General features: G+C 42.7%; 1 protein-coding gene across 1 annotated transcript in view; it reads right to left on the reverse strand.

The window, feature by feature from the left end:
• The window catches only part of LOC147727610 (thioredoxin-like), a 96,746-nt gene extending 83,132 nt beyond the window's left edge, over nt 1-13,614 (reverse strand). Inside the window, exon 1 of the mRNA XM_086961645.1 lies at nt 13,461-13,614. Coding sequence (XP_086817771.1) covers nt 13,461-13,484 — 24 coding nt within the window. The 5' untranslated portion in view covers nt 13,485-13,614. The remainder of the gene's footprint in view (nt 1-13,460) is intronic.
• Nucleotides 13,615-13,815: the final 201 nt, after the last annotated feature.

Raw genomic sequence — 13,815 nt, forward strand, 5'->3', positions numbered from 1 at the left:
TGCTGAAGAGATCTCCAAGGGCTTGCAACTGAACTTGCCCCCTGACCGGCGTCCCAGGACCAGTGGACGCTACCCCCTTGGAAGAAAGCGACTGCGGGTGCTGACCATCGCCGCAGTATCGACAGAGGAATCTCCTCTAAGGCATCCACGTCATCCCGACCACCGTGACCGGGGCCCAAAGCAACAGCGAGAGCAAAGTAAGGACCAGCCGCCGCTGGCCCGAACACCGTGACCGCAACTGCACCGGGAGCCCGAGAGCAAAGGGAAGGAGGACCCGTCCGGTCCGAGCTCTCGAGGGGACTGCATAGCGAGCAGTCCCTCACCTGCAAAGACGGACCGTTGCCCTACGAGAATCCGCAAGGTCGGTAGCCTGCCCGACAGCCCAGCTGTGAGCCCACAGCTGCACCGGCACTTGGCTGGGTACGTCCTGCACTTGGGGACCGTACTGCCACTTGCCACCGCCGCACAGCCGCCGCCTCCAGGGTCGGAGCGGACGACGAGGAGAGGGCCCTGCCGCCACAGAACACCGCTGCCCCGGATGACCAGTGACCTGCTCGGCTGAAGAGCCGCAACGATCAGCGACCCCGGGAAGGCAACGCGACGTGGGACAGATCCCCTGGAAGCCGCCGGCTCCACAAGAACTTTGAGTAACACCGGCCTCTGGGCCTCAAGAGAACTGCATAAGAACTGTGGTAACCCGAATTAAGTAATCTGCAACCGTTTTCATAAAGTACATTGACTGTATTCACAAGCCTGCTTAAAATCTATATAAAGATATATATTTTTACAGAATACAGTCTGGTCTCGTTGTGTGGTGGGTTGGTTGTAAAGGTGTACTGTTGCAAGTGTTTAACCCTATGTGCCCCAAAGATTAGCCTACGACTGCTTAAGCCACACTACCTAGAGGGTAAGCAGAGGTTGTCTGGAAGGTAACCCTCAGCCCTGACGAGGAAGAGAGAGTCCCTGCTTGTCGCTAGTGTTGCACTGCGTCAACTAGAGCCTCCCCCTTCCTACAAATAACATATACAAAACTTCAAAGAAGTTCCAAGCAATAAGCTTCGTTTCAAACGTTACTCACTTGTGAGCACATTTGACTGGTCTTTGCCAACTTAATTACAACTGTACAAAGACAATGCTTCTTTCTCAATCCCAGATTGGAATCTCATGGTGCGCCCCTTGTCTCCACCCGCCCATTCCATAAAGCACAGCTTCTACCCAGGGGCTGTTGTGTAGGAGCCAGGTCCTTGGTCTGACTGTGTTCCAGCATGCCCTGTTCTCCCTCTCCTGCTAGGAGCACGCCCATCATGTGATAAAACCTGATGAAGGGGTGTTGAATCAAACCAGAAACAGAAGAACTTGTCCTGCCAGGATCTGACTCAGAGCCAAACATCCACAGGCTTCTTAGCCGTAAACGTAGCAGAACTTAGGGCCTGAGCTAATATTACTCCATACCCAAAAAGTGGTTTTCAGATTACACACCACGTTTTGTAAAAAGAAATAGGGTTTTGCAAACTGATCTAAGTAAAAATAGACCGGTTCACAAAATACCAAATAGCAGGGGGTCGCGGAACGACCTGCCTAATTGATATCCATTAGGCAGGTCACACTTTGTGTCCCTCTGAGAATGGCAACAATCACATCACGGGTGGCCTGCAGGACAAATGCAAAGAATGCAGCCTGTGGTCCTTAAAGGAAACGTTTTTTTTTTTTAAGATTCCCTGAGAGTTGGCAGCGGTCCTGTAGACCATTGCCTCCTCGCCTTAAAATGTTTGTGAAGATTCACAAAGTGAAAAGAATCAACCTTTTTGTGAATCACATACCACTCGAACTTAGTAGTCCGTAACTGATCAATTGTTTGCAGCCAGAAATACAGTCGCATCCATTGATACTTCACGGAATTTGGAAGTTACAGCGACAAAATGCCCTTTCCAAATATCGATTCGTAATGTTTTTCTAAACCTCATTCAGAGATGCTTTTCTGAATCTGTAAATGTATTTAGAAACTATTAAAATGCTATTTAATAGCTGCAAACTTATTTTATGAATCAGACTTAAATAATGCATTTTACACAATGAATTTCACATATATCTGCTAAAAAAAGATTGACTCTTTGAGAAGGCATTTATGAAATATTCCATTATGTTTACAGTGAATCAGCAAGGCCTGACCAGATCCACATGAGTTTGGCAGGTTTTCTCAACCTGTGATACATTTTGAAAAATCTCCTTTGAACACGTCTAAAACACATAGATGGTATAGGCCGTACAAAAAATGGAATTTCAAATGGCCTTTCATTCCCAATTGCATTTATTTACCCCTCTACCATACACTTTTTTAATTTGACATCCTAACCTTTCCAACTAGATTACCAATCATATCTTATAATGAATAAATCTGCTTGGAGGTGCAGTGTAATAAAAACATACACAAATCTTGCATTGTCAGTCAGACAGATTTACAGGCTCAAGCAGCATCTACACCATTGCTGTTGCTCAGTTTACAAAGATCTGGCAAGTTCAGAAATCAGACTTGATACACTAATCTTACAGATGATCAATTGACACAGTGTTAGTGCCAGTCACTCAAATATATCCCATAAATATATATATTTGGTAATAATATAATTTTGTCACCAAACATTAGTTTATCAAGTTATGTAAACATAAGCATTTTGATATCAAATACATTGTTTATATTTTGGGAAATAAACACAAATCCCCGAAACAAAATAAACAAATAAAATAAAAGACCTAGATTTTTGTCCGGAAATACCAGCTTTCTAGTTTTTGTAAATAATGTTTTCTGAGCAAACATCAATTTATCAATTTAAAGAAGCCCTATTACCAAACATAGATACATTTCTAGAGGAGGATACCCACAATATTCAATAATTATCATTATTATGAAAGGGACAACAGTACACCTAGGGTCGGCAATCTTATGCCATGGATAGCCACATAAATTCAGGAATTACTATAATAATAGCATTAAGCCACAATGGGCACTTTCACAGCAAAGAGTGCTACCTTTATGCATGACCAGCATTAAATTGAATGTTGGCATTGGACATGGAAACTCACCACCTTATGCTAAGCATCCCACCATTACGCCACTAGCAGCTCAGGACATGGGCACCATCAGGACATGGGAGACCAGTGATTTCCACCATTATGCCAAGTTCAGCATTAGGCCTGGAATGACCTACTTCATGCCATTGATGCTCCCAGTAGTCCACCAAATTTGACCATCATGCCATGATCAGCTTAAAGCCAAGAAGTGGGACACACTCTAGCAGAAGATAGCACGGTTCAGGCTAGTTGGACCAGTTGCAGGCCCAGACAGGTTCTGTTGCAGCAGGTCAGCCGGGCAGTTGCAGGGAGTCTTCTGGAACTTTTTATGTCTCTTTAGCTCAGAACAGAACCCCAGACAACTGACCCTGGGAGTCACTCAGGTTAGTCTGGGAGGAAGGGAGCAGGTCCAGGCTTCCTTTACAGAGTGCAGTTAAGACTTCAGGTAGCAGGACAGAAAATGCAGGCCTCAATCAGCAGGGCAATCCTCTGGTAGACGTAAGGCAGTCTTTCTTCTGTAGTCCAAAGGTCCAGGGGTGTACTGAAGAATGTGTCTGAGATTCCAGAATTCATATCTGTTGTCAGCCTTTGAAGTGGGCGAAACATCTACGATATCTCTACATCTGGTTCTGGAAAGTTCTTTCCTTTCCTTGCCCAGGCTCCAAGTATTCTAGGGCAGTGGTTCCCAAACTTTTTCAACCTGTGGCTCCCTTGACCTATTGGCCATCGGCCGCGGCTCCCCACTATGTTACTTTTTTTTGTGAGTGGGGGATGTAGGCCCATGCCTCAGGAGTACTTCCATTTTTATCCCTGAAAATAATTGAAATGAAGCCAATGAAGGTATTCTAATCATATGACTAGACCATCACAATTTAATTTAGCTGTAACCATGAGTATGAGTCAAAGAATTTCCCCTGCACAGAGGATACTGGTCCCCTTTGCCTACACCGAACATGGTCAGTGTTTGTACGATGCAGTCTAGCGTTTTAGAAATCCTAGAAAAGCATCGAGAGGGTAAATGCTATGGTTCAACTTCCTCCAAGCGATAGCCTTCTGAATGTGCCATGCTAGTAATATGGCAGAGAAAAGGGACTACCACGCCCCCAAATATACACGAGGACAATATGGGGATTAGTACATTAAGTGCAATGAGAGGTTTAGAAACCAGAAATGAAAAACAGAGAGCAAGCTCCTTAGGCAAGCTGTTTAGTGTAATGAGATTATCCAGCTCACCTCAGCAGAATGGGATGTAGTTGTCTTAACCGCCATGTGTTCAGTGTGCACATCAGTGACATTTCCATGTTTTTAGGGCAACCTTAAGTGACATTCATGTTTCTCATATATGACACCTTGCCGGACACTATCATGAGCAATGGATTAAGAAACATGTGTACAAAATTAAAATCTTGTTTGGTGAAATGTAGTGTAGTACCTGGATTAAATAAACCACCTTTACCTGAAATGGGATACTTTGTGATTTCTGAAGTTGCCATGTGTCTTCTGCCAGGGTACCATACCTTCCCCATATATTTTAAAGTTGCATTAAATAAATGCAGATGGCAATCTTTATCAGATGGCAGCTTTTTTATCTTATATAGCCTTTCATCTGTAAATTAGATATCAATTTTGCATACAAAAAAATTTAAAATGCTAGATTGGTAATCTAAAGTACTTCAAGTGATACTTGTTGATATTACCCAAAATTAATGACTCATAATTTTCTTATCTCTGAAGGATGGATGGCAGCTTTAGTCTTTCAGGGATTGTACTCTTGAGCTTCATTTAACAAGAGGCTTCTGCTTTGAATGTGAAACAAAGTGAGATGCTCCGACTACACTTATGGTTGATCACGACTAACACAGTCCTCTTCACCACCATAAAAAGCTGTGTCCACATGACATACCACTACCAGTGCTTTTGAAATACTGCAATCACTGCCAATTCAGCTGCCACCAGCCAGTGCACTGCACTCATATCATCACCACTTGCTTTTAAATTGTTGCAGGTTGACTGTATCACCACAGTAGGCTGGGGTACCTTCCAGGTTGTGTTGTGCAGTCAGGTTGCTTTTTAGGTCTCGCCTGAGCCAGTGCCTGCATTGCTCTGTCGAGGCTTTTAGTAAGGGCTTCAGAAAATGCTATCACTGTGGCCTAGGGCATGGGGTTATGCGGACGGATGCGCGCTTACAAAAAGGGACATCATATGGTTTTCCTCATCATGCTCATTAAGCGCATTGCTTGCCGCACTTGATCATGATTGTGATCACTTTCACTTTTGCGGCTTTGCGGCCGTGCTGCCGTGTCACTTTCAAGGCCGCGCAGCCAATACTTGTTGCACCTGGTTAGGATTTTGTGTGAAATGCTCTGTTAAGTTTGGCAATGTGACAAACGTGTGTTTGCTTTAAGTAAACTTACAAGAATAGTTTAGAGTGCTTCCTTTATATTCCATTTCAAGTGGGAGAAATTACCAGCATTTGCAGATTTTTTTGTCTTCATTTATTTTACTGGCTTTGACATGAAAGCGTTGGCTGTATTGATAACGTGCTGGCCGGGTCGGCATAATAATGGCCATGTTGCAACCCTATCTGAGTGCCAGAGGACCAGCTATCTTACTATGTCAGCATTAGCAGAAGACTTTGCACTCAAGAAAAAATCCCCTTGAAATCAAAAGCCAGCCGGCCCACAGATGCGCCTGACAAGCATATTGCATTCTGGTACATGGAGTTTCAGTTTTCCATTATTTGTATGTCTGTACAATCCCAAAATGCAAATGACATAGTTGAAAGTTTCACAGTTGGCTAGGGGTCCCTTTAGTATCCTGCCATGTTTACAGGGTTCTGTTATTACCCAGTTTCCTGTTTTGGACAATGGCTGGAAACAGAATTCATGTGAATGCAACTGGGGGGTCTGTTAGGTGCAAAGATGAACGTGATCTTATGTCGTACGTGAGATGCTAACCCACTCCAGGCTTATTATCCAAAATAATGTTCGATTGGTGGACTTATAGTTTTGCATCTAACAAAGCACACTTTGCTAGTAAGAGTGGTCTTTTAGCATAATAAGTGAACTTTTTTTGTATGATTTTCTGTCTTTCCAACCGGCGCTCAAACATGCAAAACAGATTGCTATGCAAATAAAGCATCGAAACCTCTGTTTCTTTCAGGCCACTTATAATATTTACATTTTCTTAAACCTACTCTCAAAACCTCAGAATTTAAGCGATCAAAAATAAATACATGCCTTCTTCACCACCTAAAACTTGGAACTCTGGGGCATATTAACAAGACAGGCGATAAAATGATCGCTGTTTTAGCGGCAGAAAACTACAGCTAAAACGGCGATAATGGGCTTGATAATATGCTCTATGGAATTCCAATTGAGGCCCATGTTAGATGTCCTTCACATTTAACATGGGCTTCAATTGGAATTCCATAGAACATATTATCAAGCCCATTATCGCTGTTTTAGCGGCAGTTTTCTGCCGCTTAAACAGCGATAATTTTATTGCCTGTCTTGATAATATGCCCCTCTGTTACTTCCTGTGTTTAGGATTTATACACGCTTTCAACCTGAACCATCAGTACTGCTTTTAACAGATAATGAATACTAGTTCTGCTGCAAGGCTACCACGATCCTCAAACGTATATAAAAAGGAAAAAAGGAAAGAAAAAAAGCAATCGATGTGCACTAGTAAAAATCACGAAACGTCTACATGCCCCACAGGACGATCCAGCTCTACGTAATGACAGGCACACACTAAGCAGGAATGGTCTACTGGGTGCCCTATATGACAAACCAAACAAGAACACATTATTAGGACCCACGGCCCACACAGTGCAGGCCTGGTTTGTGGCGCAATGTGCGCTAGGATGGGAGGGGGTGATAACAGCACAAGCCACTGTGGGACTCACCCAGGCTTGGCAGGCTACGCATGAGCAAGAGCTTTACAAAATGGGACCTTATAGGCATTTTCAGGGTTGGCGACCTATTGAAAAAGGGAGAGGTGATTCATTTCACACAATTACAGGCAACATATAAGATGGCAGGGAAGGAACAATACCAATACACTCAAATTAAACACGCCCTGATGAAGGCCATACCTACGGGAGCCAAACTGCCAGAGTCCTCCCCACTCGAGGATCGTTTATTAACAGACTCACTATCTAAAAAGATAATCTCATTGACATATCGAAAGTTGATTGACAATCAGAAAGATCCCACTCAAACCCTAAAGGAGCGATGGTAGGTGGATGTGGGAGAGATGGATGAGCAGGAGTGGCAGGAGGCGCTGGCGTCCCCATGAGAGGTGGCGTCCCCATGAGAGGTGGCGACCCCTTCCAGATTAAAACTTGTGCAACTTAGGATACTGCACAGAACATACTACACAAGAACAGCACTACACAAAATAGGGAGGGCAGACAGACCACTTTGCCTGAGGGGTTGTGGGCTCACGGGTAATTTTTATCATACGATATGGGATTGTCCCCACATTACACAATATTGGAGGGTGGTCATGGCAACGATCACCCAGGTATGCGGGTTTGAGGTCCCCCCTGAACCTCGGCGAAGCTTGCTTAATGTGTGGGAGCCCAATGATCACAACCACGCACCACAGGATAGGGCAACCCTCAGTATTATAATAGCCAAAAGAAATATTGCACAGCACTGGGGAGCCCCAACGATACCCTCCCATCAGCAGTGGTGTCGTGACCTTGATAGCGCCATGGTCGCGGAAAAAGCAGTATTTATTAATAGGGGATGCCCCTGAAAATGGACACGAGTATGGGGGAGGTGGAACAATTATTGAGGTAATACATGTGCCCCTCCACCCAAAGACTCAGATCCGGACTTAAGTGACTAATAAACAGAAATCAGGCACATCATGAGCGATCCCCCGCGTGAGGCTTAAGATTTCAAAACTGATACGGCGACGAGATGGGTACAAATGTATTTACATTTACGCTTACTATGTACAGTTATATCATTTGGTATAATATATCTACTACTCTATGTAACGGCCAATACTTGTGAACTGTTGCTCTGTATAAGAATCAAAATAAAATGTTTTTTTTAAAAACAAAAAAAATGACAAATGTAATTGAATGTTTGGGATGGGCCCAAACCAGCCAAGCATTGGCATAGCCAATAGGTCTCGCCTTTGGGACATTATAAGTGTTTAGCCATGCAACAGCTAATGTTGTTGCACCAAGGATATTGTGCTGCAAGACCAAATACTTATAAGGTCCCAAAAGCGAAATCTATTGGCTATGCCAATGCTTGTTCTGGGAGGGAGCCTGTCCAACGTCTTTGGACTTGAGATGTTTACAGCACTGGTCATGACTGTGCTTGAACATTTGGGCACTCTGCTAACTGTCAAGGCCCGGTATCAAGTGACTAGACAATACTGTGCCTCTGGTTCCCTGATGCACACATGACCGGAAGGCAGGAGCTGCAAAGTTGACTTTTTCTGTAAACAATCTCTTGTCAAACTGTGTCTGGGCTGGCGTGAGGACTTAGAAGGGCATGGGCCCAGCAGGCTGCAAAATAACAGCATCCTGCACCACGCCAGAAATACTTGAACCTCGGGTTGCACGGTGCATCAGGCACTGCTGTTGCCATATTAGGACTCCATATTGCAGAAAACCAGCAGGGAAAGGACAAGAACTGTAAGAGGCCTCTGTGCCTCAGAATACTCATCCTGTATTGCAGGGTGCCTGGCGTGCATCCAACACATGAAAAACTTCAGTTTAGAATGACCGCAAGCTTGTTCAACACGCTTGCAATCATAGAAATAGAAAGAGGACTGCACGAACACAGACCTTGAAGGACAGGCATGTAATTCCCCGTCCAATGGTTCCTAAACTGTGTGCTTGGTGAGTGGCGCCCCTGGCTAGTTTTGACGGCGCACCGGGGTGACATAGATTGGGAGCCACTGGTCTAGGGTAACAAAAAGCTGGTGTCCAGATCATTTGTTAGTGTGCTTGGGGCAGCCCTTTAAAATGTAAGTGGAGCAGAGTCCAGCTCCACCCCTCCCACCTTGGCAGGATGGGCCATCCTGCCAACACCTAGTCTCCCTTTATTTCACTGTCTGGGAAGAATAATAAAGGCCAACTGTCAAATATTCACAGCCATGTGAAACAGCACACAGTCTGAAAGCACCAAATGCAGGAGAAAATGACAACTTTCTAAAAGGGGCATTTCCAGAATGGTGGCTTAAATCCAACTTTACATTTCAAGGGGGTTTTATTTGCAATTATTTTAAGACCATACACAACATTTCTACCTGTTCCCAATCACAATCTAACACTTATTACATGTAATAAGATAACTTAATGTTATCCTATGGAAGAGGTTGGCCTCACACTGGTGGAAAAAGTATTTGGGAGTTTTTCACTACCAAGAGATGTAAAACTTAAAAACATGTCATACCTTTTAAATACAATGCAGCCTGCCCTATGGACTGTCTAAGGCCTACCTTAAGGGTGTCTTATATGCATATTAAAAAGTGAGGTGTAGGCCAGGGAAAAGGTTTGTTTTGCCAGGTCGAATTGGCAGTTTAAAACTGCATACAGGCATACCACCTAAAGGCAGGAATAAAGTAGATAGACTTACTAGTCAGGTATTTTTTACTTAGGTTATAACTATCCCCCACTCCACTCCTTTAAGATCCTCCTTATCATTATATAAAACACCAATCAAGTGTTCCCACGTAGCCATAGGTCGCAGCACGCCCTTATCTGCAGTGGATCGGGATGGACCTGATGAGGAAGCATGCCACCAAGGGGCAACCCTGGTGGGTGAGGGTTTTATAACAAAAACAACGTTTTTCTTTCTTTTGGAGAGTTATGAAATGTCCCTCTGCTGGGTTCCTGGTTTTTCAACAACAGTATATAGTTGAGGAGGACGAACCGAGTATATCCTCTTACACCCCCCCCCCCTTTTGAGTCATCATTCAAAATGGTTACACACTGTTCTATTTGAGTAAATACATTGGCTTGCATATTACATGTAAGTATGATTAAAGGGTACATTTAATACAAATATATTTCACGAAGACACCCTGTCCATAGTAAAGTGATAAAATAAAGAACTGTTGTCATGTTGACATGACGCCATCTTATTAGAGGAAAATAAAATCCCCAAAAATGTAAGTATAATAAGTTAAAAGTAAGAAAATGAAAAATATAGACCAATCAGTGGCAAAAGCAGCAATATAAATCATAAGATTTTTCATCATCACTCTTCCACCTTTCCTACTGCTCATATAGGGCAAGATGCGAGATTAATGCTCCTCAATAGAATAATATTAATGTACTCTCCACTTTCAAATTATGGAAGCATACAAAGTCAGTCCTTTGACAATTAAAAAATGTTTGATGGGAATAGAAGTAAGAATTCGCTAGTGTGCATGCTGTCACTGATAGTGAAGAAAGACTACCTGAGGGCTCTACTATATTCTCACTTCCAGCTGCACATCTTATATGATGATTCACTTTACTGGGTCACCGCACCCAGATTCAACTGCAGAAACTTTGATGACTGTATACAGGCTTTTAGTGTTCAATAACACGTATAGTCAAAACAAGGGGCAACAACTTAACGCACAAATCAGGTGGTATTACCACAGTAAATTAGAAATGTTTTACTGCTTTAAACAGTTTTTTTTATATCTTTAACAGTACTTTGAGTAAGTAATAATGGGTGGGATGACAGTGAGAAAATTCTTTGTAGTAATTATGAACAGAATTAGCACACAATCAAATGTAGGTGCAAAATAATGGACAGATATATTCATGTCGTGAGCCAGCCAATTGAATTCTAGCTTTGCAGGCAAAGTCTAAATAACTTTGCAGCCAACTGAAAATTACTGTATTTCAAAAATAGTGTTAGATCAGGTAGTGAAACAACCCGGTCTTGGACTGTTCTCAGATATCCTCCACTTTTCTAGTGATGAGTTACAGCCAAATTAAAGACTCCTTGCCGATGTAAGGCAAAGGCAGGTGCTTCCAGAACCAGTGGTGGAAGGGCGCAAAGTACAGTCAACAATCTCTTCTTTGAGTTTTACTCCTGTGCGGTATTCAAGCTGAGCATAAACTACACATTGAGGGAAGGCTACACTGCTTTTGCTATCAATCCTCTGCTCTTTGTCATAACAACGCATCCTTGGAGACTCTCGCACTTTGGCATCAAATTGACAAGTTCATCTAATGTTAGTGTCAAAGTGAGAAATAAATGGCAATTAAATAATGACACATATGTACAGATCTTTCTTAATCACATATTTATATTTCATTCAGCAGGGGCTGTTTTTCTGCACCGCTGTTTACACCAAGATTGTATTTTAATTAGAAATATGAGGTGGGCAGACCTTCAGTAGGTGGAAAGGATACTTTCTCATCTTTGCAACAGTGTATCTTTTCCACTATGCTCTATATCAGGGCTAAGTGTACTGAAACGCAATATAAAATAATAAATAAAAGGAAGAGATGAAAAATCGAATTACTTTTAGGACAAATTATATTTCTCTATTTGCATTTCAAACATTTTCCTTACCAAGGGATTTCCTGTTTTCTCAGGGATGAAGGTACCATGAAATAAATTGTTTTGATGTGAAAACACTTTGAATTTAAATATGTGTTTCAGTCAAGTCATATAGTAAAATGACAAAAGATATTACATCAAATGCCAGGCGACATAACAGAGGTGTTATAGTCAGGATATCTTATTTTAACACCACCATTATTAAAAATATCAGATGCCTCATTTGGAAGCTGCTACAGTTGAACTCTAGTCCTTATACACAACACTTGCAAACCTCGTTTGCACTGGTTATGAAGTGTACAATTTCGCACACTTGCCCTCAGTCCTTGTACTTTGAATATGTAATTGATTTGCCTTGATTCGCACTAAATCGCTAAATCCAAAAATGAAAACAACAAAGTAATAAATGATATACTAGAAGGCACTGGTACATTAGAAAAGGACCATGGTTGAGTCCTGTGTACTCTACAAGAGAATTTAGAGGGATTCAAGAAAATGTAATTCGAAGTCACACATCGAGTATGACCAGTCAAAACGGAAAGAATTTCAAAGCCATGCATCCAAGACCATTTTTTTCAACTAACGACTTTAAAATGATGTGTTTCAATGTGAGGAATGCTGCTAATATGTTGAACAGAACCTGGACACACACATCGTCTCTATCAACCACTCTGAGTGCATCCTTCAGGCTATAGAAGACGACCACTAAAGTACTCTGTCCAGGCCGAAAACTTGTTTGTGTATTATTCTGTTATGTTACACGTTGAGCTGTATGGGCCCGATTCACAGAACTAACTTAAGACAAAATCCTAAACTTACTACTTTTGTTATTTACAGAAGTTAGGATTTTGTCCTAAGACAGACTTAAGACAGACTTAATTTAGAATTCTGTCTTAAGTCTGTCTTAAGACAAAATCCTAACTTCTGTGAATACCAAAAGTAGTAAGTTTAGCATTTTGTCTTAAGTTAGTTCTGTGAATCAGCCCGGGATTTAGACTATACCATCAGCAAAATTATCTCTTGTCACGATATATATTAAATTCTGTTATACAAAACCTACAAATTAAAACGTTTTATGGTTCCAAAAATAAATTCATGTGCCATACTATTCATCCCTAACTGTATATTTTATCCCATTCCTTACAGAAAACCCTGTTCAATCTACAGGTCGAGTGTTGTGTTCGTGAGTCAGACTCAGTTTTCCAGCTGATCTGGTATTTATTTCACAACAAACTCACAATGCCCCGGCATATGAAATATTATATGAAAACAAGTTATAATTATTTGCTAAATTACACACCAGGAATGCAAAAAGAGGTGCTTGATGCAAATCAACGTAGCACATCACATGCCAGGCACACCCAAACACATTGTAGCCAACTGCTTAAGGGGATTGAGCACATCCAAGTTTGCATTAGCTCATAATGACATGAACACAAAACTCGTTCTGTGCAAGGCTTTGCGGCTTCATTCTGAAATGGGCTAGGTAGCCCAAGTGGCAAACAGCCAGTACTGTGGAGGCTCCACTGCCAGCCTCTCCTTTGCGGTCCTTTTAGAGAGCTGTGACGGGCACGCGTCACTCGCACCACCGTGAAACAGGGGGCGCCTTTAAAAATAATCCTACCTGAAGGAACAAGCACCACCGTGAAACAGGAGGCGACTCAAGGCATTCTCCTACCTGAAGGAATAGTAAGGAAGCCCAAAGGATGAAATGCATGGTAAAGACAGCCAGGTGCCCAGAGCAGCTGATATACCCTCAAGTGAACATGCATGTTTCATCAAGAAGAAAGAAAGTAAGAAAGGAACAGCCATCCTGCTCCAGATGTCTGTGGTGGATTGTCCCAAGCTTACCAAGCTGCGCACTTCTTTGATCATCCTGCTGGCGCGTGCGACCCGGAGTGAGGCGGGAGAGTGTTTGGGAAGGTTCTCAGGAGAGGTGCCTGCAGGTGGAGAAGAGAGACAAGACAGAACGCTGTGCTGCGATTTATTCCCCAGAGTTCTGGAGGTGTGGTTCAACTCCTCCTAAATGAAGGTTGCCTGCCAAGTAGATGGGCGGGGCCTGTCTCATCTGCATAGGTGGAGCTGGCAGCCCAGGAGAGCAGGATAAGCATAGGGTTCTTTTGTGACTGGGTGGCTGTTGCTAGAGCATCCCAAAAGATCTGACAGCAGAGGGTGACAGAATTTAGAGCCATTTGCATACAAAATG

Source organism: Lissotriton vulgaris, chromosome 3_1, assembly GCF_964263255.1.
Source record: "Lissotriton vulgaris chromosome 3_1, aLisVul1.2, whole genome shotgun sequence".
Lineage (NCBI taxonomy): Eukaryota > Metazoa > Chordata > Amphibia > Caudata > Salamandridae > Lissotriton > Lissotriton vulgaris.